Genomic DNA, 27,269 nt, shown 5'->3' with positions numbered 1-27,269 from the left:
ACGAATTATTTTCGGTAATAATAACATCTATTTTTCTAAGAAAATCGAAATAAATCAGGAAAAGCAGGTAATAAGTAACAACTCAATTCTATTTTCAAAGGAGTACGAATTCGATGTGCACTTTTCCTAAAAATAAATCATATTTTATGTCAAGTGTAATACAAACTTTGGATTACAAATGATAAGAAAGCTGATGATTCCACTACCATATTTACAAAATATTAGCTATATTCAATAGCGTACATGGTTATGTATCAATGTTAAATAAATACACTTGAGATCTTTGAATTCAAATTTGAGTCACTGTATGCGCGTTCAGAATGTTTAATTACAAATATCCTCTGGAACAAAATATCAAAATTTATCCACACTGCAGAAATGAATCGACAAAATGCTAATTCTTTGCCTGCATCCGAAGGATTGTTTTATTATAAATGTCATGTAGGTGCTCGTGCTTTCATAATCGCATTTTCCCCAGATCCTCTTAGAAGGTTTCATTGTGGAGCAAGAGTTTTAGTTTGACTTCTACGCTCATTCATGTAACTTGTAAGATCCGATAATGTTCTCCAAAATTTTCTAACGTTTCTATTTTTTTCAGAACAATTATGACTGTGATGACCTTAGGAACCATACATATTACTTGCGGTAAGTATTTCGAATGCAATAATTATATATTCAAAAGCACGTAAAGAAATAAAAAATTTGTTGCTTTATCTGTAGTGTGAAGTAACTCTCTCATATTGAACGCTACCTAGGATGTTGAGATCATTTTCATCTTATTCCAATTGTAAACCAACCAACAGCTATTGATTAAAACTGTTTCAGCACTGTCATCGCGAGCTATTTTACGCCTCGGGCTATAGTACACGCCACAATGATATGATATGACACCAATGAGAATGATATTTGAGAGGCTGAGAGCAAACGTGGGTTAAAATTTTGCTCAGAGCAAAAGTGGGTTAAAATATTCTGTTAGATCGGAAATGGTATATGCATCACAACCTCAGGCAAAAGTGGGTCAGATATTAATTCGCGCAAAAGTGGTTCGACAAAATTTTCAGGGCAAGACTGGTATAGAATATTAACCCACTTTTGCGCTAAGAAAAGAATCAGATATTCCTTATTCGGACTTGTGGATAACGAAATTTTGGTCAATGTTTCGATGCCTTAGAAATTATGAGATATAGTATCCGTATAGGTTAGCAGACATCGGAAATGGACAATATCGGCCATTTTGAAATCCAAGATGGCGACTTCCGGTTACCAAAAAATAGGGAGAACCACCATCAATATGGGTGTCATTTGAAAGGGGGTGGTCAGCAGACACCGAAAATTGACGATTACCGCCATTTTGAAATCCAAGATGGCGACTTCCGGTAATCACAAAATAGTGAGAACCGGTATCAATATGGGTGTCATTTGAAAGGGGGTAGTCAGTGGACACCAAAAATTGACGATTTCCGCCATTTTGAAATCCAAGATGGCGACTACCGGTTACCAAAAAATAGGGAGAACCACCATCAATATGGGTGTCATTTGAAAGGGAGTGGTCAGTGGACACCAAATATTGACGATTACCGCCATTTTGAAATCCAAGATGGCGATTTCCGGTTACCAAAAAATAGGGAGAACCACCATCAATATGGGTGTCATTTGAAAGGGAGTGGTCAGTGGACACCAAATATTGACGATTACCGCCATTTTGAAATCCAAGATGGCGACTTCCGGTTACCACAAAATAGGGAGAACCACCATCAATATGGGTGTAATTTGAAAGAGGGTGGTCAGTGGACACCAAAAATTGACGATTACCGCCATTTTGAAATCCAAGATGGCGACTTCCGGTTACCAAAAAATAGGGAGAATCACCATCAATATGGGTGTCATTTGAAAGGGAGTGGTCAACAGCCACCGAATATTAGCAATTACCGCCATTTTGAAATTCAAGATGGCGACTTCCGGTTTCCACAAAATGGTGAGTGACGTCATCAATGTGAATGTCATTTGAAAGAGGTGGTCGTTGGAAAGCGGTTTTATATCTTTAGGTTATTTAAGTAACTATATGATACCGTGAGAATTGTAGTTTTTTCTCTACTTTTAATTGCATTTAGGTTAACGTATTGTAATGGATTTGTGATACTGATTTATCAAAGTTTTTAACAAATGATTTAAATATATCCACAGAAGTTACAGCCACGTCTCCTGTCAAAATATTTTTGTATGTACCTAGGGTGATAAGCCTATATCGCTTTTTATGTTTTATTGGCACACGCGTTCCATATTTCGGATGTACCTCATGCGTTTTTTTATTACTAAGTCATCTGACAACATGCTTCTGTAGATATTTCTCAAGAACGGATAGACTCCACTGGGTTTGCGCCTACTGAATGGCGGGGGTGAGTTGGAAATTTTGGTGGGTGAGAAGATTGAGTTATGTTAGAGCAGTTGCAGTTTTGATTTGTTTTCAAAAAGTTGCTAAGCTTATCCGAAGCGATCCTTGGTAGTCAAGCAAAAAGTAATGCCATCTGACCAAAAGAAAGAACTGAATAGCATTAATTTATATAACAGGTTTGGAAGCATTAATTCCTAAGGGCATGTTCAGTAGCATAATATTTTTTGTAGAAATTTTAAAGCACAAATGTTTCAGTATCATTACAATGTTTTTCTATTTGTTGCCTCATTTGAAACACGTTTAGAACTTTGCTTTAAAAAAGGGTATTCAGCACATACACTCAGGTTCGGTCGACGGGGGAAAACATTTCGGTCATGTAACGACCTAAGGACATGTTCAGTAATGGTTCAGTTGTAGATTCATAATTTTGAAAGTTCTGCAGGGATGAACATGAAGTTTTTTGTGCAACTAGGAAAAAACATTAAAAATTAATTAAATCGGGAATCTATATTTTCGCTCGAAAGAACATACTTTGCCAGTTATTGTTTGTAAACAATTTCTATTCTGGCATCACTGTTTGTTGAATACCGGTTGTTTATTGAGCTGAAAGTTTTTTTTCAAGTTTTTGGTATTTTTACAATCGCGATCTGTTTTATTTTTGTTTTATGTGTATATCTTGTTTATCGGTTGTACGAGTGCATTGAAATTTAGTGGCTTCAAGCACGATATTATCTAGTTGTGTTCATTCGTGAAAGTGCAAGTTTTGTTTGTGATTTTTGTTGACGTTATCACTGCGCACTACGTCACGCTCAATTTTTCCGCCAAAAGCGACATCTTCTGGTAGATAGCTGAGATTACACATTGCGTGCAAGTTCGCTTGGATTGACTCACGTTATCATACCCGTTAATTATTTTGCGCATATTGCATACCCGCTAGGCGTTATTTCTACACCAAAAGCATGGCTTGTACCAACTGCTCGAAAGTGGTTATGATTCTGATCGAATCACATGTCGTGGCTACTGCGGAAATTCGTTCCACATGATTTGCGTCAAGATGGATTATGATGTTCGTGACGTCCTGGGAACCCACCCACGGAACCTATTCTGGATGTGCAACGGCTGTGAATGGCTTCGCGTTGTTGCGACATAGTACCCGACGACAGTTCCTTGAAATCTATAAAGAATGACATAGCTGATTTGAAAGATGTCGTCAAAGCTCTCTCGGTTAAAGTTGACTCGAGACCGCTATCCCCAACCGTAAGCACGCCTTGGAAAGGGATTGCTGCATATAACCCAGTTTCAAACACGCCCAAGCGCAAACGTGAAGATGATCCGCTCAAAACAAAAATCCCTAATATTCGTGGATCCAAAGCTGCGTTTGAAACGATAAAAACAATTTCACCACCTGAGGAGTTGTTATGGGTTTACTTGTCAGCATTCGATCCCAGCACGACGGATGATGAAATTTCTAAGCTTGTAAAAGACTGTCTGGGGGTGGATCTGCAACCGAGAATAGTGCGTCTAGTTCCTAAGGACAAGGATCTCTCGTCTCTGAGCTTCATAACCTTTAAAATTGGCGTTAGCAAATCATACAGGGATAAGGCTCTGTCCAAAGACTCTTGGCCGGAGAACATCTACTTCCGTGAATTTGTGACCAATTCAAAAATTCAACGACCTATCATCAGGATTGCTGCGGAGAAGAATCCATCTGGTGGTGGACAGTAGCGCCAAGTTATTCTGGATAAACTCGTCTGTCCAACTTCTTGTACCCCGGCGAGCAATCTCGGTCTACCTGACGAATCGGCGACTTCTTCTGTGTCAGGTAAAGCCAAGAAGGGTATATGTCCTTCCGAAGCACTTCCAGATACTGCACACCCTCAATGTAAATTTCACTTACAGTCTGATGATGAACACAACTTAATGGACTCTACCGCTGCAGCGAATCTACAATGTCAAAATGAAAATTTCGATCGCATCGCATCTGTCCGCTCAGGTAAACATTTGAAGAATATATGTCCTTCCGAAGCTACACGTGATACTGCGCACCCTCAAATACACCTCCTATTGCAGTCAGCTGCTGGACACAACAGTCATAACTCGGTCATTCCCTCCGTACCGCTGCTTGTTCCCCTTCTGGACAACAGTACATCCTGCTCTCCCCGCGTCACTCGCGGTTATGCTGATCATCGAACTCGCAGTCCTGAAAATTGGTATGCAGCACAACACCTCTCACATGACGCTGATGGTTTGCGGATCTACTATCAGAACGCGAGAGGGCTTAAGACGAAAATTGATGACGTGTATTTAGCTGCTGTGGACGGTGACTACGATGTTTGCGTCTTCACCGAAACATGGCTTGATGCGAGGATAACATCGGTGCAGCTTTTCGGCGATGCTTACACCGTGTACCGTGCGGACCGAAATAGTGGTAACAGTATTCGTGGTCGTGGAGGAGGAGTTTTGATTGCTGTTTCCACCGCATTTGCCTCATGTGAGATTGATGTAGGTAGTTTAACCAGTGTTGAGGCTGTTTGGGTTAGAATTACAACTCCATCGAGGAACTTTTATATTGGTGCTGTCTATATTCCTTCTGAAAAGCGACTCAACTGCAATGTCATGCAACTTCACATGGATGCTGTGAATAACGCTTCTTCACAAGCTGGCGCGGATGGCGTGATGATTGTCCTTGGTGATTTCAATCAGCCAGGGCTCATTTGGGTGCCGTCACGACACGGATACGCTTACCCTGACCCGATTGCTTCGACAACCAACATCGCCAGTCGTATGCTACTGGACGGATTTGCTTTCAACGGATTAAGTCAAGTAAGCATGATTTCCAATCACCAGTCACGCTTTCTGGATCTCGTCTTTGTTAGTGAGATTATTATACCTGTATGTTCCGTCAATGAAGCATCCAGCGTGATTGTTCCACTTGACAACTTTCATCCAGCGCTTGAAATCTCAATTGGCACTATTCGCGCAGTTCAGTACGTAGAAACTGTTTCTGTCGACCGTCTCAACTTTCGCAAAACTGATTTTGTAAAGCTACGCAGTTCTCTGTCGCAAATTAATTGGAGTGTGCTGTATGCCCAAAGGAGTGTTAATGCTGCAGTTGCTCTCTACAAGCGACTACTACTGAAGTGCGTTGAGACCTCAGTGCCTAAATATCAGCCTCCTAGCAAGCCGCCCTGGTCAAACAGCACTCTTCGAAAGCTAAAACATACTCGAGCAAAAACTCTACGTGCGTACACAAATCGACGGTGTCCTCTTTCTAAGCGCATGTTCACTTTTGCCAGTAATGAGTATCGTTGTTACAACATGCTTCTGTATAAACGCTATGTAAACCGCATGCAGAATAATCTACGCCGAAACCCGAAGGGCTTTTGGTCATTTGTCAACACGAAGCGAAAAGAAACTGGACTTCCATCAAGGATGCTTTACGACGGCGAAGAAGCTACGACAACTGTGGCGAAATGTACGCTGTTTGCCAGATTCTTCTCAAGTGTTTTTTCAGCTGACTCGCCAACCGCAATCGAACTCGAAAATGCTTCTCGTGACGTTCCTGCTTGTGCTGTTGATATGGATGTGTTTACTGTCTCCGAACAAATGGTTATATCTGCAATTCGGAAAACGAAGTCATCTTATGCACCCGGCCTCAGTGCTATACCTTCAACTTTATTGAAAAAATGTTCGGACTTACTTGTAACACCACTTGCATATATTTTTAACCTATCGCTTCAGCAGCAAACGTTTCCTGAGGATTGGAAACGCTCAGTAATGTTCCCGGTATTCAAGAAGGGTGACAGATGCAACATGGAGAGCTATCGCGGAGTCACTTCGCTTGGAGTCGAATCTAAAGTATTTGAATCAATCATCAACGAAGCGTTATTTTCTGCTTGTCGACACTACATCAGTACATCCCAGCACGGATTTTTCCCCGGACGTTCGGTAGAGACGAATCTCGTCTGTCATTTTGCACGGAACAATTGTCTAAGAAATTGCAGGTGGATACTATCTACACTGACCTAAAAGCGGCTTTTGATAGAGTTAATCATGAGATACTGATAACAAAGCTTGATAAGCTAGGGTGTTCTACTAGATTCTGCCATTGGCTTCGATCCTACCTTGTACACCGTGAAGTCGTTGTTCAAATTGGCGATATTGTTTCAGAATCCTTTATCAACACTTCCGGAGTTCCTCAAGGTAGTACGCTGGGTCCACTGCTTTTTTCACTGTTCGTGAATGATGCAGTTTTCGTTCTAAGGCGTGGAGGAAAGCTGTTTTTTGCCGACGACTTAAAATTTTTTCTTGTTATGCGAAATGAAGCCGATTGCCGTGAGCTACAGCATCTTATCGACACCTTTTATAGCTGGTGTGTAAGAAACATGATGGTCCTTAGTGTTGCAAAATGTTTTGTCATCAGCTATTTTCGAACGAGAAATATGCTTACCTTCAACTATAACATCGCAGGAACTCAGCTGCAACGCGTTGATCACGTGAAGGATCTAGGAGTCATTCTTGATGAAAAGCTAACGTATACTCATCACGTCTCTGCGTCCATCGACAAAGCCAATCGATTACTGGGATTTATTTTCAAAATTTCCAGTGAATTTCAGGATCCTCTGTGTTTCAAGGCTCTTTATTGCTCATTGGTGCGCCCGCAGTTGGAATTTGCAAACGTCGTTTGGTGCCCCTATCAAGCAACGTGGAGCCTTAGGATCGAAGCAGTCCAGCGTAAATTCATACGATATGCGTTACGTGGATTGCCGTGGAACGATCCGTTAAACCTGCCACCGTACGAGCACCGTTGTCGTCTTCTAGGACTCAATACTTTAACGCATCGGAGACATGCAGCGCAGGCTACTTTCGTGTCAAAGATTCTGCTGGCTGAATATGATGATCCGGAGCTACTAGCGCAAATCAGCCTCTACGCGCCTACCCGTTCTCTTCGCCCACGAGCCCTGCTGCATTCTGAAATGCGCAGCACTAACTACGCTGCCAATAGTCCGATTTTAGCAATGAATCGTCGCTTCAACGAGTTTGCTGAAATTTTCGACTTCGTCGTGAATTCTTCGCAGTTTGTCACTAGTTTAATTGTGTTTAGTTTAACTTAGTTTAGTTTAGTTCATTTAGACAAATTGTCAGTTGGACTTTTTTATACAAATACAAATACAAATACAAATTTCTAATAAATTTTGACCAAAGCAGCGTGTGAGGTGGTTCAATTTTTAAATACGAGTTCGAGCAGCTGGTATCTGGCTAATTACTCGAGTAATGTTGACTTCCAATGCTTCAATCGTTGCAGGCTTATCCACAGGCTTTTGATTTCACATAGCCCCATAGAACAAAGTCTATAGATGTGATATCGCTCGATCTACGCGATCAACTGACAGGTCCATGGGAAATTAAACGTTTCTCCCGCAATTATTTCAATGTTTCATTACTTGTGTGGCACGTGGTGCTGTCTTATTGGAACCAAATTTTGTCAAGATTACTGGATTCATGTTTGCGCAGTACCCAGTCTGTTGATATGCTTTTTACCAAGACGTCCGTAAAATACGCCATATTGTTGCATACGACAAGCCAAGTTATTGGGAAAGGTGTCAAATCGATTCTTCGCGATCATCGCGTACTCTCGGCTACTGCGCCATGATTTCTTCTCTGCGGTCGATTTGGTCGCGTATCATCCAATAACGTGAACTGCGCCTCTAACTTTTCGGTTGTATGGCGAATAGTGAACTCAGTTGGTCGATTATTTCGACCATAGTATGATAGGAGAGCACGAAACTCATTCCTCACAAAGCACTGCTTTTCGTAATACCATTGCACAATTTGAGAACGGTGAGCCATTGTAAGTCGTTCCATTATGAAATGGCACTGAACAACAATAGCATCGTAGTTTGTTGTTAGCACCCGTTAATCAGTAGAAAATGTCATGTTAAAAAACATTATCTTTAATCAACCTGTATAATGTAAAACTGATAATTTTAATACTAGAACCAATTCTCCCCAGCAGCAGGTTGAGCTGGTGTTACTGAGTGCAAATAAAAGAAGAGATTAGGATTATTAGGATTAGATATCAAAACGAAAGTCGCTATTTTTGCAATGTGTTTTTATAGAATCTAAGGAAGATGGGGCTTATTTATTTTCATGGCCTTAAAATTTGACGTGACAAGATGGTGCTTTGACTTTATTGCTTTGTTATTATGTATTTAGTGACAAAGGAGGCAGTGAAAAGACGAAGGGAACGTGTCATTTGAGCCAGACGCTACTGATATGAAAAGAACACTTGGTAGTATGTGTAGGAAATCATAAGTTCGGCTTTGACACCGGTTTGCTTTTTTTTTAGAATTGTCCTACTGAAGCTAAAGAGCAATTGCAGCGGGCCGAGCTTCTGATTGTGATATTGAGTGTACGGCTCAAATATGCGGGCGTAGGGACTTTGCGATCGCGTGAGAATAAGCGTTTATTTGTTCGTTGAGACCATGTTGATCAGATTATAAGTGCAATAGCGTTCACTAAATCATCGAGACATTTTCCTGTTTTTGAAATCATGGGCGTAGTTGATCGTTGATGATCATGATTACATGTCCACCTATGTATATAATGTTGGTTTTTTGTATCTCGCGAGTGCTAGCGTGTAACTTCGCTTGTATACATTCGATTTTTTAACTGCGAGCCCATTTCCATTTTCGCCTGTTTTCTTGAATGACCGCGTGGACCGTGAATGATACTTAATTTTCAGTATTCGGTTCAGATGCCAGAAGCGAGTGAGTTCCCTGGTATCACTAATTTTCGGTCGTGGCGCCATAGAACGTGTTGTCTAGTGGCTATGAGCGTTATTTTTTATTAGTCCAACTGAACGCATTGACCTATGTTGCTAGGGCCGAGATTTGAGACTCCCGGATGATCGCGCGAACACGAGCGTTTGTAGGTTCACATTCGGCACCCCTTGTTTGTAAATTAAAAAGTGCTGAACGGTTCACTTTATCACCGGAGGGCAATCCTGTTTGGTAGATCGCAACCGGAGATATGCGGGGTTTATCGCGAAGGGCCTCCATAGATCTTTTGGTATTTTGTTATCTTCGGCAGTTCTGGCATGGGACACTCCAAGTTAAAAAGAGAGCCTGGGCTCATCGCCAAGTCCAGGGTACCACCAACGAGAACTTGGCCCTAAACCCACTTTGTACACGAAACGTTATCTATTTATACCATATCATGTCGTCCTATGCAGAGTTACAAATTTTCAAATTCATTGAATGAAAATTGATCATATTCAGCCGCATTCAATTTCAATATTCAGTGGCGAAACTGAAAACGTCAAACTGCTCATTCATTCAATGCAGAATTTTATTCATCTCCGATTATTGTACGAGGCGAACGTGCAACAACGAATAAAACGCATCAAAGTAGGCCTTGGCACAATATAAGCGATGATAATTAATATTTTATGTTTTAGCAATATTTGAAAACATTTACTTGGAGAATAAATGATATAAATATTATTGTACGATTCTCAACTAAATGAATAACATGGATTTTTGAATGAATATTCTTTCTATTCATCGCGAGTCACATCAGGTTCATTTTCAGTACTCATAAAAGAGCTTCGATTATTTTGAACTGTGGTCCTATGTCCGAACCCCAATCATAGTATTAGTAAGATCGTAAGGCTAGCCACGAAACATTCTGTATACTAGGAATCGTTACGTACTGTTCACTCTCTTTCAAATGATACCCACTATTTTTGGTAACTGGAAGTCGCAATCTTCGACTTTGAAATGGCACTAAACATCAATTTTCTATGTCTACTAACCAGTCCTTTCCATCCTTCCTTCCTTCCTACCGATGATGGTTCTCACTATTTTCCGATAACCGGAGGCCGCCATCTTGGATTTCGAAATGGCAGTAATCGTCAATTTTCGGTATCTGCTAACCACCTCCTTTAAAATGACATCCATATTGATGGTGGTTCTTACTATTTTGTGGTAACCGGAAGTCGCCATTTTGGATTTCAAAATGGCGGTAATCGTCAATTTTCAGTATCTGCTGACCACACCCTTTAAAATGACACCCATATTGATACTGGTTCTTACTATTTTGTGATAACCGGATGTCGCCATCTTGGATTTCAAAATGGTGCCATTTGAATAGTCAATTTTCGGTGTCTGTTGAGCACCCCCTTTCAAATGACACCCATATCGATACTGGTTCTCGCTATTTTGTGATAACCGGATGTCGCCATCTTGGATTTCAAAATGGGGGTAATCGTCAATTTTCGGTGTCTGCTGACCACCACCTTTAAAACGACATCCATATTGATACTGGTTCTTACTATTTTGTGGTAACCGGAAGTCGCCATCTTGGATTTCAAAATGGCGCTAATCGTCAATTTTCGGTGTCTGCTGACCACCCCCTTTCAAATGACACCCATATTGATGGTGGTTCTTAATATTTTGTGGTAACCGGAAGACGCCATCTTGGATTTCAAAATTGCGGTAGTCGTCAATATTCGGTTTCTGCTGACCACCCCCTTTCAAATGACACCCATATTGATGGTGGTTCTTACTATTTTGTGGTTACCGGAAGTCGCCATCTTGGATTTCAAAGTGGCGAAAATCGTCAATTTCCGATAACTACTGACCACCAACTTTCAAATAACTTCCACATTGATGATGGTTTCATTGATTTGTGATAAATAATTTCTGAAACCATTAGGATAAAAATGGAATATTTTTCCCCTCAGGGCAAAAGTGGTATATCTTTTTAACCCATTTTTGCGCTAAGGTTTTTTTATTCCATTTCTGCTCTGACTGCTACTTAAACCGGTTTTGCTCTTAATAAAACGTATACCACTTTTGCTCGCAGTGAATTTTTAACCCACTCTTGCTCTCAGTCTCTATAGTTCAAATTTCACGTTCTTTTTGCCTTTCTCATATAGAAAGGTTATGCAATCGGTCGGAATTTCGACTTTTTAACCGAGGCCCACAGGGCAGAATCTCGTATAGCATTCGACTCAGTTCGTCGAGATCGGAAAATGTCTGTATGTGTGTATGTATGTATGTATGTATGTATGTATGTATGTATGTATGTATGTATGTATGTATGTATGTATGTACGTATGTGTCAAACAATCTCACCGATTTTTCTCAGAGGTGGCAGGTCCGATTTATACAAACTTAGGCTCAAATGAAAGGTACAACGCTCCCATAAGTCGCCATTGATTTTTTTTATTGATCGAACTTCTGGTTCCGGAGATACGGGTTGGAGAGTACGATCTCACAGCAAATCCCCATATAAACGGGTACCACCATGATGTCCAAAGATAAAGCGTTCTCACTCGCTGCTATTGAATTTCTAATCAATCCGACTTCCGGTTCCGGAATTACAGGGTGATGAGTACGAACACGCAGCAAATCCCGATTTCAACGTATACTGCGATAAATGTAGATGAACATTTTTCCAAAATGTGACCACAACTGCTTGGATGTGTAACTCTAGGTAACTAATAGTCATTCAAAGTCTCTTTGGCCACATTGGCCACCATCGACGGTTCCAGAAGCCTCGGCGGATGTATTCTAATTCAGAATAGCAGCTACATCGATTTGTCGGTAATTACTAGACCGATTTCACCAACCTTAGACTCAAATGAACGGTGTTGTGTCCCCAATTTTTTTTTTATTAAATTGCATTTCGATCCGACTTATAGTTGCGGAATTATGGGTTGTGGAGTCTGGTCACATAGAAAACTCCTATTCAAACCGATTCCGCGATGAATGCAAACAGGATTTTGCCTTTCTCATATAGAAAGGTTATGCAATCGGTTGGAATTTCGACTTTTTAGCCGAGGCCCGCAGGGCCGAATCTCTTATACCATTCGACTCAGTTCGTCGAGATCGGGAAAAGTCTGTATGTGTGAGCGTGTGTGTATGTGTGTATGTATGTATATATGTATGTATGTATGTATGTATGTATGTATGTATGTATGTATGTATGTATGTATGTATGTATGTATGTATGTATGTATGTATGTATGTATGTATGTATGTATGTATGTATGTATGTATGTATGTATGTATGTATGTATGTATGTATGTATGTATGTATGTATGTATGTATGTATGTATGTATGTATGTATGTATGTATGTATGTATGTATGTATGTATGTATGTATGTATGTATGTATGTATGTATGTATGTATGTATGTGTCAAACAATACCACCGATTTTTCTCAGAGATGGCTGAACCGATATGCACAAACTTAGTCTCAAATGAAAGGTACAACCTCCACCTACGGTCGCTATTGATTCTGTTATTGATCTGTCTTCCGGTTCCTGTGTTACAGGTTGAAGAGTACGATCACACAGCAAATCCCCATACAGTTGTGATTCGTTGGTTGGGCCACAGCCTATGTCCAACTAACGAATTTAATTCGCTAGTTGGACCGACTGACAAATGTCAAAAACTCTCCAAAGAAGACATTAGTAGTGAAAAAAATTGTTAGATTGTCAAAGTCAATTTGACATGATATTTTGACATTCAGATGCTTTTTAGCGGAGGTCCAACTAAAAAGCGGTCCAGTTAAAAAGTGTCCATCCAGCGAACCACGACTGTATTAACTGGTACCACCATGATGTCTAAATTAGAGACGGGCGAGTGAATCGCGAATTAACTCTTCAAAAAGAGTGAATGAACCGCGATTCTTTTTTAAAGAACTGCGATTCACTGAAGGAGTGACAATTTAAGAACAAAACACGATCCAAAAAGAATCGAATGAGTTTGCCATGATTATGAATCACTCTAAAATAAACGAACACGATGAACACATGAGTTCTGTTTGTCGCACATGGAATAAAATATCAACTCATAACTAATTTAAGGACATTACACATGCGAGCCACAACATAGCTGCTACGCCGCATACACCCCTCTCCCCTGCTTAACCATGTATCTGACATGAGCAAATATAAAAATACGTTTTTCAACACACTAACCTTGCTGGTGCGCCACGAAACTGCTATTTAAGGAAGCTAGAACATTTTCCTATACAATCAATCCGAGTTTATGACGGAATGCCATCTGTAGCTCCTATTTTGTGAGAAAATATTACCCCTCTTCACTTGGGGTTTCTTTTCGAAACACTCTTATTTTTCTTCTTCTCGTTTTCATTGAACTTTTTCAAATGCACTTTATTCACACACCACTGCAAAAACACTCGCGAAACTTTGATCGTTTACTAACAAAACTTCAAATTTTCTGCCAATGTGCAGATGACCGAAGGAAAATGTTTGGAAACTCTCATTTGTGCGATTGAATTTTCACTTCAGATTTCAGTTTTTCTCAATGTAAACAAGCGAGCCGGTGCCTAGCAACGTGGCTTCCACATATCTTCACTTTAAATTTAATAATAATGTAATTTCAAGGGAGAAACCAATCTTGAAAATGGCAGAAATTTTTGTGAAAAATAGCAAATTTTATTTCAAATGAGCACAAAACTGTTTAAATTGAAAAATTATCTCGAAAATTAATCGTAGGGGTAAGGTATCTTATACAAAGAATGTGCATGCAAAGTTTGAAATAAATCGGTTAAGTTTTTGAATGACAGTGATACCGCAAATCGTGTTTTTCCAGAGACATTCTATAAAAAGTTTCGTCGCCGCACAGAGGAGTAACTGAGGTCGAATCCTGACCAAAATTATTTACTGCTGCTATTGCTGTTATTATGCCTTAATATGAACAAAAAATTGACAATAACTTGTTTTTGGAACAATTTGGCATCTACCCACCTATCAGTGCAAATACCAATTTTCTGTATCCTTTCGAATACTAGAAATCTCGAGGAGATCTTTGTGAATACATTTGTTTTTCTAGTTGCATAAACAAATGATCAGTGGAAAAGGAAGAGGGGAAGGAACGTTTGTGCACGTATTCGTAGAGATACATTTTTCCAAATATAGTATTTGGCCCTACAGCATTTCGGTGTACCCCAACTTAGTAAAAAATTCAAAATTTTCAAATCGCTTGGAATTTGTGGATCGGACAAGTCCGGAAGAGTTCGTATGTTTTTGGATAGCTGGAATCTTGTTTTGTAATACAGCTTCAGCAACTTTGCCGGATCTAGCGGTTTAATATATCGTTTTTATCGTTCAAGTTTGGAATAAAATGTTTAAAACACGTATTTTGGTGCAATGCACAGCAACACTACTATTTTCAGTTAGTTTTAACCTGAAGTTATATAAATAGTTGTGTTCAACTACGTTTGTAATAATATTGTCTTATTTAATACAGTCATCATCACTAGAAAGCGATATTGCTGGATATATAATGAAAATTTACAAAAAAAAACTCTTAAAATATCACCATTTTGCATCAATGCAGGAATCAGGAATCAGCATATACTGGCTTAAATGGCACGTTCCCCGTACATATTCGGGGATTTGCGCCTCATAATTTTGGCACGTTATATAGTAGGCTTCTAGTTATGTCAAAAAATATAACGAAACAAACTGTCGAAAAAAAAAAATTTTGGTTATTGGCCAGAAATTTGTTCTAGTTACTCCTCTGTGCGCCGTGCCGATTGTCGATATTTATGTAATTAAAAAGATACAATATAATGTACCAAAGTTTTGATCCATTCGCTTCACCCAAATATCTAAAAAATCGCAAAAAGTGTTTTTTTTTTTATCACGTTGAAAAACGCACCCCCGTATCCATCTCGCCTTAACGCCTAATTTTTTCCCTGTTTTCTCAAACATTTTTCAAAGTACTGAAATGAATCACTGAATCGATCAAAAGAGTCGATTCAATTTAGTGAGTGAATCGGACACGAAATTGAAATGTGTGCAACATTACTTCTAATTGCGTGTCTAGATCATTAGTTACCCATCGAAGTCGCTATGATCATATTTGCCACCTATTACGGTTCATGAGCCCCCAGGGAACTTGCTAAGTCCCTAAGTTATTGTCATACCTGTCGCATTCCTTGCGAATCATTTTTCTGCATCAATTGCTGGCCAAAACGTCTTTACCCACCAACTGTGCTCGAAAAACTGCCTAATAATCGCGTGCCTACTTTCTCGGCCACATTCAATACACTCACACTTGCACACAAAACCGAAGGATTTACTATTCCCTTCTCTCATTTCCAACTCTCACAACTAAAAACATAACGTCGACAAAGCTTTCGCTCAGTTGACAATATAAAGCACGCCACCACTCCACCAGTCTCGCATCTATCAATCTTTATTTTTCTCTCGGTTTCTCCCTCTCGTTTCCCATAAGATTTCAAACCACACACACACACTTACTCACGGGATAGCTCGCTTAGGTAAGTATGTTCAACTGCAACCCACACCGTCGCACACTCATCGCTCTGTCGTTTTATCGCTCAGTTTCTCCCTCTCATTTCCAAAGCTTCGAAATTACCCTTTACAAAGCACACACATTACAACGGGACAACGTCTATAAGTTCTACTCTGGTGGCACCTTCGTACTTTATGCTCGAATCGTGTCGTTTACAAATAATAGGGATGCCTATTTTCTTTTTTTGCCAGCCATATTCAATGAAAAGATATTGGTATTTTTGTATGCTCAATTTATATATTTTTCCTATGAAGGTCTTATCTACTGCAATACCTATTTCACAGCGAATAATTCACCGATTTTTACAAACTTGGTCTCAAATGCAAGGTACAGCGTTCCTACTGGCTGCTATTGAATTTCCTATTGATCTGAATTCCGGCTCCGGAATTATAGGGTGATGAGTTTGAACGCGCTGCAAATCCCGATTCCAACGTATGTGGAGATGAATGTGAAAAGGTTTATCATATTGAAAGGTTATGCATTTACTCCAAAAACCAACTTTCCCATCGAGGCCCGGAGACATATTCCCATTCGACTCAGTTCGTCGAGATCGGAATATGTCTGTGTGTGTATGTATGTGTGTAGTTATGTGCAGACATGTTAACAAAATGTCCACATCGGTATCTCGGAGATGGATGAACCGATTTTCTCAAACTTAGTCGCAAATGAAACGTACAACGGCTGCTATTGAATTTCATTCTGATCCGACATCTGGTTTCGGAGATACGAGTTGAAGAGTATGGTTACATAGAAAATCTTGCTAAAATTTGTTCAGTCTTTCGGAATTGATTATCACAAACTTAGTCTTAAATGAAAAATACAACGTTTTCATCGGCTGCTAATAAATTTGGTGTGGGGTTGACTTCTATCTCCTGAATTACAGGACGATGAGTACGATCACGCAGAAAATCCTGATTTCAACGGATACTGCGGTGAATGTATAAAGGAGACATTTTTTTCAAAGATGCTACCGCAACTGCTTAGATTTATAGTTATAGGTCACTAACAGTCATTCAAAGTCTCTTTGGCCACATTGGCCACCTTCGCCGGATCCGGCTCCACGCGGAAGTATCCAAACTTTGAATAACGATTGTTATGGCGGCGACCTTTCCCGGTCATGTAAAGCTAAGGAGGGTATATGTCCTCCCGAAGCTATTCGAGATACTGCGCGCCCTGAATTTGGTCTACAATTGCCGTTTGCCAACGAACGGAATCAGCTTGACTCCATCACCGACTCCCATCTGTTTGCCATGGAATTTGGATGTTATGGCGGCGACATTCCCCGGTCAGGTAAAGCTAAGGAGGGTATATGTCCTCCCGAAACTATTCGAGATACTGCGCGCCCTTAATTTTGTCTACAATTGCAGTTTGCCAACGAACGGAATCAGCTTGACTTCATCACCGACTCCCATCTGTTTGCCATGGAATTTGGATGTTATGGCGGCGACCTTTCCCGGTCAGGTAAAGCTAAGGAGGCTATATGTCCTCCCGAAGCTATTCGAGATACTGCGCGCCCTGAATTTGGTCTACAATTGTAGCTTGCCAACGAATGAAATCAGCTTGACTCCATCACCGACTCCCATCTGTTTGCCATGGAATTTGGATGTTATAGCGGCGACATTTCCCGGTCAGGTAAAGCTAAGGAGGGTATATGTCCTCCCGAAGCTATTCGAGATACTGCGCGCCCTTAATCTTGTCTACAATTGCAGTTTGCCAACGAACGGAATCAGCTTGACTTCATCACCGACTTCCATCTGTTTGCCATGGAATTTGGATGTTATGGCGGCGACCTTTCCCGGTCAGGTAAAGCTAAGGAGGCTATATGTCCTCCCGAAGCTATTCGAGATACTGCGCGCCCTGAATTTGGTCTACAATTGCAGCTTGCCAACGAATGAAATCAGCTTGACTCCATCACCGACTCCCATCTGTTTGCCATGGAATTTGGATGTTATGGCGGCGACATTTCCCGGTCAGGTAAAGCTAAGGAGGGTATATGTCCTCTCGAAGCTATTCGAGATACTGCGCGCCCTTAATTTTGTCTACAATTGCAGTTTGCCAACGAACGGAATCAGCTTGACTTCATCACCGACTCCCATCTGTTTGCCATGGAATTTGGATGTTATGGCGGCGACCTTTCCCGGTCAGGTAAAGCTAAAGAGGGTATATGTCCTCCCGAAGCTACTCGAGATACTGCGCACCCTGAGTTTGATCCACCATTGCAGCCTGCCAACATACGTAATCAGGTCAACTCCGTCACCGACACCCACCCGTCTACCACAGAACTTGAAGGACACGACATCAACCTTTTCCGGTCAGATAACAACGCTCCAAACAAGTCAGACCAACTCGAAGGACATGGAATTCCTGTATCCGTTTCCTCAGGTAAATACAATGAATGTATATGTCCTTCCGAAGTAGGACATACAGATGCTGCCCCCGTTGAAAGCCCACCCCATTTACAGGCATTTGCTTCCACAATCACTCGATCTACCACCGTTCAACCGTCAGGAGAAAACTTGCAGGGACATCTTAAAATCTATTATCAGAACGTGAGAGGGCTACGCACAAAAATTGATGAGCTGTTCGTCGCTGGTTCGGATGTTGATCATGATGTTATTGTTCTGACCGAAACGTGGCTGAATGATCAAATCAACTCGCTCCAATTATTTGGCTCAAGGTACTCTGTATATCGTAACGATCGCGATCCTAATAGTGCAGGGAAGAAACGTGGTGGTGGCGTGCTCATTGCAGTTTCCAACCGACTCTCATCCAAACACAAAAATGACACTCACAATCTCGAAAAACTTTGGGTAAATATCCGTGGCCCCTATACTAACATCTGTGTGGGTGTTGTATATATTCCCCCCGATTCCGCAAGTGATGTAGAAATTATTCAGAAGCACATAGACTCCGCATTTGACATTGCAACTTCCATTGAACCCAACACGGCACATCTACTATTTGGTGATTACAACCAGCCTGGACTTCTTTGGAAGAACACTCCCTCTGGGTATGCTTTCCCAGACCCTTCTGAATCAACCTTTTCGAGGGCGAGTACTATCTTACTGGATGTCTACAGTGAATAATAGGCGAAATCGAATCCTGGACCTCCTGTTTATAAATGAAGAAGCTTCAATGAACTGTACCGTATCAGAGGCACTTGAGCCTTTAGTTGCTGTAGACGCACATCATTCTCCACTTCTGGTAACGCAGATTTGTCCGCAGCTGGTTCTCTATGACGAGATGGAGGATGTCAGGGAGTTCAACTTTTCGAAGACTGACTTCTCTAGGCTTCATAACTCACTACAAACAATCGACTGGGAGACTTTCTTGAATTTCGCGATCGATGTAGATGCTGCCGTAGAAAAACTCTCACTGGTGTTAAACCAGCTTTTCAGTATACATGTGCCTGCACCTCGTTCCCGAACAAAACCACCATGGTCCAACAACCGGCTACGTAAACTGAAAAGATTGCGAGCTGCTGCGCTTCGACATTACACTATTCGAAGAAACCCAATCACAAAAAGGGAGTTCACTATAGCCAGTAACAGCAACAAAACATATAACCGATTTCTCTACTCAAGACACGTAGCACAAACCCAATCGAACCTAAAACGAAACCCAAAACAGTTTTGGTCCTTTGTAAATGGGAAACGTAAAGAAAATGGGCTTCCTTCCAGTATGTTCCTCGCAGGTGAAACGTCCAATACTCCCAGTGGTATCTGTAATTTGTTCGCAAAACATTTCTCGAGTGTGTTTAAGAATGAATCGGCCAGCTCAACTCAGGTGGACTGTGGCCTTCAAGATGTCCCTCGCGATGTAATCAGTTTTGGAAACATTCAATTTACTGACGAAGACATTATGGCTGCCATAAGCAAGTTAAAGTCCTCTACATCGGTGGGGCCAGATGGGATTCCTTCCATTATACTGAAAAAATGCGCAAGCGCATTGTGTACACCTTTACGACTAATCTTCAACCAATCACTGTCGCAATCAGTGTTTCCCGTGTGTTGGAAAAAATCAGTAATGTTTCCCGTTTTTAAAAAAGGTGATAAGCAAAATGTTGCGAACTATCGTGGTATAACCTCGCTCTGCGCTGGATCAAAGTTGTTTGAGATCCTAGTAGGAAATATGCTCTTTCGTGAGACCAAAGCATACATATCGAAGGACCAACATGGTTTTTTTGCAGGCAGGTCAACAACCACCAATCTAGCCCAATTTACATCGTACTGTATTAAAAACATCGAAGATGGATCACAACATAGACACTATATACACTGATCTTAAAGCTACCTTCGATCATGTAGACCACTCTCTTCTTCTGGCAAAGATCGAGCGACTGGGTACTCCATCAAATTTTACAGGATGGCTTAAATCATATCTCGTAGATCGTTCTCTGTCTGTGAAATTAGGAAGTATCGTGTCATATAGCTTCATCAACTTGTCGGGTGTACCTCAAGGGAGCAATCTCGGACGGTTGCTTTTTTCTTTATTCTTCAACGACGTCTGCTATATTATACCCCCAGGGTGCAAACTCATATATGCTGATGATCTCAAACTCTTTCTCATTTTGCGGTCAATAGGGGACTGCATAGAACTTCAGCGACATCTAGATGCTTTCTGTAACTGGTGTAATCACAACTTGTTGGCTCTCAGTGTGTCCAAATGCTCTATAATATCTTTCACGCGCAGAAGAAATCCAATTCTCTGGAGCTACAACATCGCCGGCCAATTGCTAGAGAGAGTGTCAGTTATCAGAGACCTTGGTGTACTCCTGGACTCGCAACTGACATTCAGAAACCATTACTCTCACGTTATAGCACAGGGAAACAGAAATCTTGGCTTCATAATAAGAATCGCCAATGAGTTTACTGATCCATATTGTCTGCGGGCATTGTATTTTTCACTTGTTCGGTCTGTCCTGGAAGCTTCCGCAGCCATTTGGTGTCCTTATACGAGCATTTGGACTAACAGAATTGAAGCAGTACAAGCAAGATTCCTCCGCTTTGCTCTTAGAACTTTGCCGTGGCGTAACCCAACAGAACTACTACCATACATTGATCGCTGTCGTCTGCTCGATATGGAAACTCTGGCAAAAAGGCGAAATACATCCAGAGCGATATTTGTTGGGAAAATATTGACTGGACAAATGGATGCCCCAGATATTCTCTCACAAATCAACATTAACGTACCCCCCAGAAACCTTAGATCACGTAACTTTTTAAGACTAGACTTTCAGCGCACCGAGTACGGTCAGAACGAACCCATAAGGGCGATGTGTAATGTTTTCAATAGTGTGTATGACCATTTCGATTTTTATGTTTCTAGTGATGTTTTCAAGAATAGACTTAGGAGATTGACTTAGCTTATAAGATTATGTGAAAATATTTCTGTAATGTTATTGAAATGCTGTATACCTTGTATGTAATTTTGTTAATTTGTAATGTCAGTTCATTGTAATTGTAGAAAAAACGTGCGAAAAGATTACGGGTTTTTACGCGCATTCGAGGTCTGCTTCTGAAGTGAACCTTGAAATGGGCTTTTACCATACAACAACATTAAATTTCATGTAGACCAACATGGGTCAGATGAAAAATGGAAATAAATAAATAAATAAATTATATCGGTTTCTCGGTGATGGCTGGACCGGTTGGACTTTTACTACCCCGTAAACAGCTAATAAATTTCATTTTGATCCGACATACAGTTCCAGGGTTACGGGTTGTGGCATGCGGTCACAGAAAATTCCGATTCAAACTGATACCGCGATGAATGGAAAAATCGCTAAAATGTATATATGTGTCAAACAACTTGTATTTCCAGTTATAGGTCACTGACAGCCAACCAAAGTCTCGTCGACAACATTAGCCATCGTAGACAGTTACGGAAGCGCCCCTGAAAATTTAAAATAAACAAACTCACATAAGTATATGGTTTGGACGATTTTCACAAACGTAGTCCCAAATGAAAGGTATTTAATCGCCATAGATGTCTAAAATGTCGTGCGGATCGGCTATATGGTTCAAGAAATATACACTCAACCATTCGGTCTCATATGAAATTCCCACATAAGCCAGAACAATTTTTTTTTCTTAGAAGAACCGCATGAAATTTCGTACTTTCGATGCCAAATATCTCCAAAATGCATGAAACGACTAGATTTTATACAATGTCGAATAAATTTTTTTGACAAAGATCAGCTGTTAGGGATTTTGCGTCTTGTTGCCTTCCTAACAAGGATAGGAAGAATCGCATCGTTTTACGCTCACTCAAGGCTCATGCGCACTCACCTACCTCCGATGCTTTATTCTGTTTTTCTTGTTTATGAGTGTGCATCTGTTGAGCGCCCGATCGGCCAGAGCCAAGTGAATATGGTATCTCACATGTTCGTATTTTTTCTCTCTTACGCTCACCTTGGATCGCTGCGCTTTAGGTTCTTTCCGATACATGTTCGGAATTGTATCCGAACAATGATGATCGGATCCGTTCGGCAATGCGATTCTTCCTCAAAAATTTGAATCGCGATCTATGTTCGCCTAAATCGAAAATCGATTCAATTCCCACCGCATGCGAGCGGAAGCGGTGCTTGCGATTGTTTGCATTGACGCTGCCGCGGTGTTTTGTATCGATGGAATAGTGTAGTGTCAGTCGAGTGCATGTGCGTGTTTATAATTTGCTAAGCGAGCAGATTGTCCCTTTGTATATCATTCATATTCCACATAGGTATAAATGAATAGCGGACTTTACGCGTTCAATATTGTTGATGCATATCAACAATCCAACTTTGTTATACCACAATGGATTATTGAACGCTTAAGAGCCAGACTTTAGAGTTTTTGTTTTCAAGACAGTTTGATGTTTTGCATAATTTGTAGTATGATAGTACAGTAAGTTGACTTTGTGGCCAAGCCGGGGTGCGCGAAATCGGTTTCTTTCACTAGGCTGTTCACAGTGATGTCATGTGGATCTAATTCGGCATGATGAGCGGTCAAGAATGGATCTGTTCTAAATATTGTTTTCCCGATGTTTTGATTGCTTATGCTTTTTGTTATTTCTGCTGTCAATCATCATATATACTAGTAAAGAATGTTTGATCTTGTTTGTGTTCCGTATTAGCGGTCCTTACACGTTCAGTTGTTTTGTCAATACTGAAGCGCATTGACAAGGTTTTTCAACGTGTAATGGAATGGAGGAAGTATTGACGATATGTGTTTTTTATGTTTCTTGGAGGCTGTTCAATGATAGTACAGTAAGATTGCGTTTTTGGCACGTTCCGATTTTTGCATGCTCCCTTTTCGGTACACTAAGATTTTGGCAACAAATGGGCTCCGTTTTTGGCAACATTATCGTTGTACATAATAGGTCTTTTAAAAATGTGCAATAGATATTTTTTGTATCAATTGATATCACATTTTACTTTATTTCCAAACATGGTAGTCATGTTACCCTCTAAGGTGCAAATATTTTTTTTTTTAAATTTTGTGAAAATTGTTTCCTAGTTTCAATACATTACTGTGATAATTTTGAGATGTTTTGCGTAATATTCTTTTAAAACAGCGTTATTCATTTAAGGGTTAACTATATTTTATGCTACACGTGTTATATTTATTGATTACAATGCATAGAAATGTATTATTTATGTATAATATAACTGGTAACAGTGTAACTAGTGTCTGACGGAATTAATTTTTTTAGTAAGACCCAGAGTCTGTGCACTTTAGGAGTCAAATACAGAGGAATGCGCTACACTGGATAATAAGACTATTTCTGGAGAAAATTTTCAAAAGAACCTTTTGTTTGAACAGTTGAAAGTGATTTTTACAACAAAAATGGTTTTCTTCAAACCTGAATATCTTCAGGCATTACAATTCGATTTTCAATCTATCGAACTCGGTCACCAAAAACATGACGACAGTAACGCACCGGGTGGAGATATCCCAATTAGCTTCGACAACGTTAGTGATTTTTACACAAGTTCAACGCTAAAGATGGACGACTGTTCTCTGTGGTATGTGCTTCTCTTTCAATAATAAGCTACTACTCAATGTTTACTTGCCGAAGCACAATAGAATTCCCCTAGAATCTTTGCAAAAATCCAGTTGCTTGGAAAATATAGCCGAAGACTGTCCAAATTGATAGTATTTATAAGTTCTTCAGTTCTACGCAGTTCTGTATCGTAAGTGCCGCAGTTATCGCAATGAACACCATTCTCAGCAGAGAGCTAAGCTTTTACAGGATTGTCATCACTTCTTCCATCTGACACCACACAAGAACATTATTAAACATACAATTTTTTATATAAACTCAAAGATGTAATTCGGTTTGAGACTCCAAGTTTTCCTAATAGCTTTTCTGTGCTGTCTGAAGGCTTTTCACATTTTTTTTGGATCTGACCCTAATGAGAACAGTTTAGTTTAAATTCTAATATAATTCACACAATACTCACAATCATAGAATTGCGACCAGGATTAAAATTCGCATCTTCGTAAAATTACCCATGTAACATTTTTCAAATTTGAATCTTAGGAAAGTATCTTTATACCGTGAGATTTAACCAAGTAAGTAGTAGTATTAGTAGAAAGTATTATATAACATGGGGTCTACTTCAGATTCAGAAATTCCAATCGATTTGAAAATACTGTGATTTTAAACAATTTGAGGCGGATCGAAATGTTGTTGGCCAGTTATCATGATTGGAAAAATATATGGCTACGAAAGTTGCACACGTTTTCCATCCCCGGTTTTTGAATGATGTCTATAAACAAATTCATTCACACCGATCACTCGAAACCTTTTATGCTAAACTTTTTTTTGGTTTGTTTGTATCAAGAAACATCAAAAACCTCTGATTATCAAGAGTGATGCTTCTATCAGAGTGCAATGACCTGCCCAATTGTTCAATAGCCCATAGCATAGGAAAGATAGACAAAGATTGTTTATATTTAGATGTTTTTATCAGTTTTCAATAATAATGCAATATAACGAAAATATTTATACAAATATCATTTTCACTGCTAACTGAAAATGTCCCTGGCAGCACTGCTCCAGCGGAATCCTTTCAGACTAATATCAATAACTGCAATGCTATAGATAATACAACTGTAAGCGCATACATGAATGGTTATAGTCCTAGTTACTAGCCTTATCTATTTTAGTGAACAAATCTTGCCTGAAACAAACACCAATAGTTACTCCGCCAGATTCCACATTCCAATTATTAGTTCCAAGAAACTTAATAAACTTAACAGCATTTCAGTGAAAATTCCGCTTGGTAAACTGTTTTTTAAAATTTCGATTTATCTATCATATTTTATTATATTGTTATTAGTTGATACATATGATTCCCTTTCTATCTGTTTATTCACACCTAATTTCATGCACACAAAAAGGTATGAACTTTATGCACCGGACTCGTATGCCCTAGCACGAATGTGTTTTTGTTTGATCTCGAAACTGAGTCAGGTTTCAACCGAAACTGTTATCACTTAATTTATTTTAACATCAATTTGAGTTATAACCTGGCCCAGCTTCGTCTCAAGCCAAAACCACCTAAACGTGGATAATCATATGATTGAAGCAAAAGATATTATCATTACAGTTAAAAACAAGAAAATTGATCAGCGACAATCGATATTTTGTCAATTTTATGCAAATGCATATCACCGGAAGTAGTGAGCTATATTCGCGCAATGATACGCTATAAAACGCACAACTTTCGAGATTATTTATTGGCATAGAAAAGAAGACAAATCTAAGTTTCCTCTCGAATGCAGCGCATGGAAGGAGCCGAACGCGCCTGAACATTGAAAATTAAACTAAATCCAAACAAATCTAAACCAATGTACATTACCACACATCTTGTCTACATCGTAAGTACGGCATTTGTACATACAATGGTAGAGTTCAACTCGAGCGATAACATGCGCATGATAGAATTAACACGCAGCAAGGAAATGATTGCGAGTTGAACCTACACAGCAGAAACTGCCACTCCGTGCGGTGTCCAGGCGGACACTGACTCCTACCGATATTTTCAGGCCAGCCAGATATTTCAATCGTTTAGTTTCAGGATTGCGCACGAAGATTTGGATCATTTTTCCGAACGAACATGTTCGCTGCCGAATATGTTCGATGGCACTCATTACCTCACTGCATCGGCAATGCGGAACGCGTTAAAAATTTTTGCGATTTCCGATTCTCTCTCTCTTCGTAATCGCATACGGTGTGATGCGAAACGAGTTGTGTGGGTCTGTATCTTTTTTAACGAGAGCGTAAACCCCCGACGATGTATAAGGAAACAAATTCATGTACGCTCATGGCGGTGAGCGAGTTTTCCGCACCTTGCTTCCTAATATAGAAACGTTATGTAATCACTCTGAAAATCGTCAACCAAATCCCGGCCCGAAGGCCCGTGTGTCATATGCCATTCGACTCAGTTCGTCGAATTCGGCAAATGTCTGTGTGTTTACGTATGTGAGTGTATGTATGTGACCAACAAATGCACATCGGTTACTTGGTGAATGCTGAACCGATTTTCTCAAACTTAGGCTTAATTAAAAGATACAACGTTCCCATAGGCTGCTATTGAATTTCATTCAATTCCTTCTTCCGGTTCCGGAGTTACGGGTTGAAGAGTGTGGCCACACTCCTATAGAAAAGTTGTGCAATCACTCTGAACATCGTCAACCTAATCCCTAATGCTAATATGTTTTGAATAATATAGGTTTTCTGTATCTTGACAGGAGCGTAGTGTGGTACCTATTAGAAGAATAACGACACGTAGTTAGGGTTATGCGGTGAGGGGTAGCACACCAACCATACTCCCCCACACGCACGTCACAGACCACTCTTCCCCCTTTCCCCATCAAGCCCTCTCCCGAATAGAATTTCCTAGTGCCTTCAGAATAAACTTTCCTCCGGAACCCCCAAACGCTCCTCCTAGATCTGCCACTGGTTTCAAGTGTTTCAGCGTCGATACATAGCATCTCAAGTGCATTGCTGTCGATCCATTGTATGAATGTACAAGTCGTACTGAATATGTAATAGACATTTTCTCCATTATATTACACATAACCATCTATGGAATCGTAAACTGGACAAATGAGAAAGGCACAATTGCACCACTAGGAGGATTAGAACAGGTTCTATTTTCTTCAATTTTCTGGAAGACAGCAAAACTCTATCTCGAACCATTAAAAAGTTAATATTCTGATTTTAATAAATTTATAACCACAATGTCCACTATTTAAAATAGTAGAAAAGTATTGTAAAGTGAAATATTTTATCATGAAAACGAAACTATATTATTTATTTTGTCCACCGTGAAACTAATTTACACATATTACAAAGGGTCAATTCATGAAAAACCATTTTTGCCTCATATAGAAAGGTTATGCAATCGGTCGGAATTTCGACCTTTTAACCGAGGCCCACAGGGACGAATCTCTTATACCATTCGACGAAGTTCGTCGAGATTGACAAAATGTCTGTATGGGTGTGCGTGTATGTATGTA

The 27,269-nt window shown here is 40.0% G+C and overlaps 1 protein-coding gene across 1 annotated transcript in view; it reads left to right on the top strand.

Annotated features, from left to right (window-relative positions):
• The first annotated feature begins 534 nt into the window (after positions 1-534).
• Positions 535-27,269, top strand: part of LOC131678444 (inaD-like protein) — a 1,280,364-nt gene continuing 1,253,629 nt past the window's right edge. Inside the window, exons 1-2 of the mRNA XM_058958609.1 lie at positions 535-546; positions 599-645. Coding sequence (XP_058814592.1) covers positions 606-645 — 40 coding nt within the window. The 5' untranslated portion in view covers positions 535-546; positions 599-605. The remainder of the gene's footprint in view (positions 547-598; positions 646-27,269) is intronic.

Source organism: Topomyia yanbarensis, chromosome 2, assembly GCF_030247195.1.
Source record: "Topomyia yanbarensis strain Yona2022 chromosome 2, ASM3024719v1, whole genome shotgun sequence".
In the NCBI taxonomy this organism is placed as follows: Eukaryota; Metazoa; Arthropoda; class Insecta; order Diptera; family Culicidae; genus Topomyia; species Topomyia yanbarensis.
The sequence above is the reverse complement of the archived record's forward strand: the minus strand, read 5'-3'. Positions and strand labels throughout refer to the sequence as shown.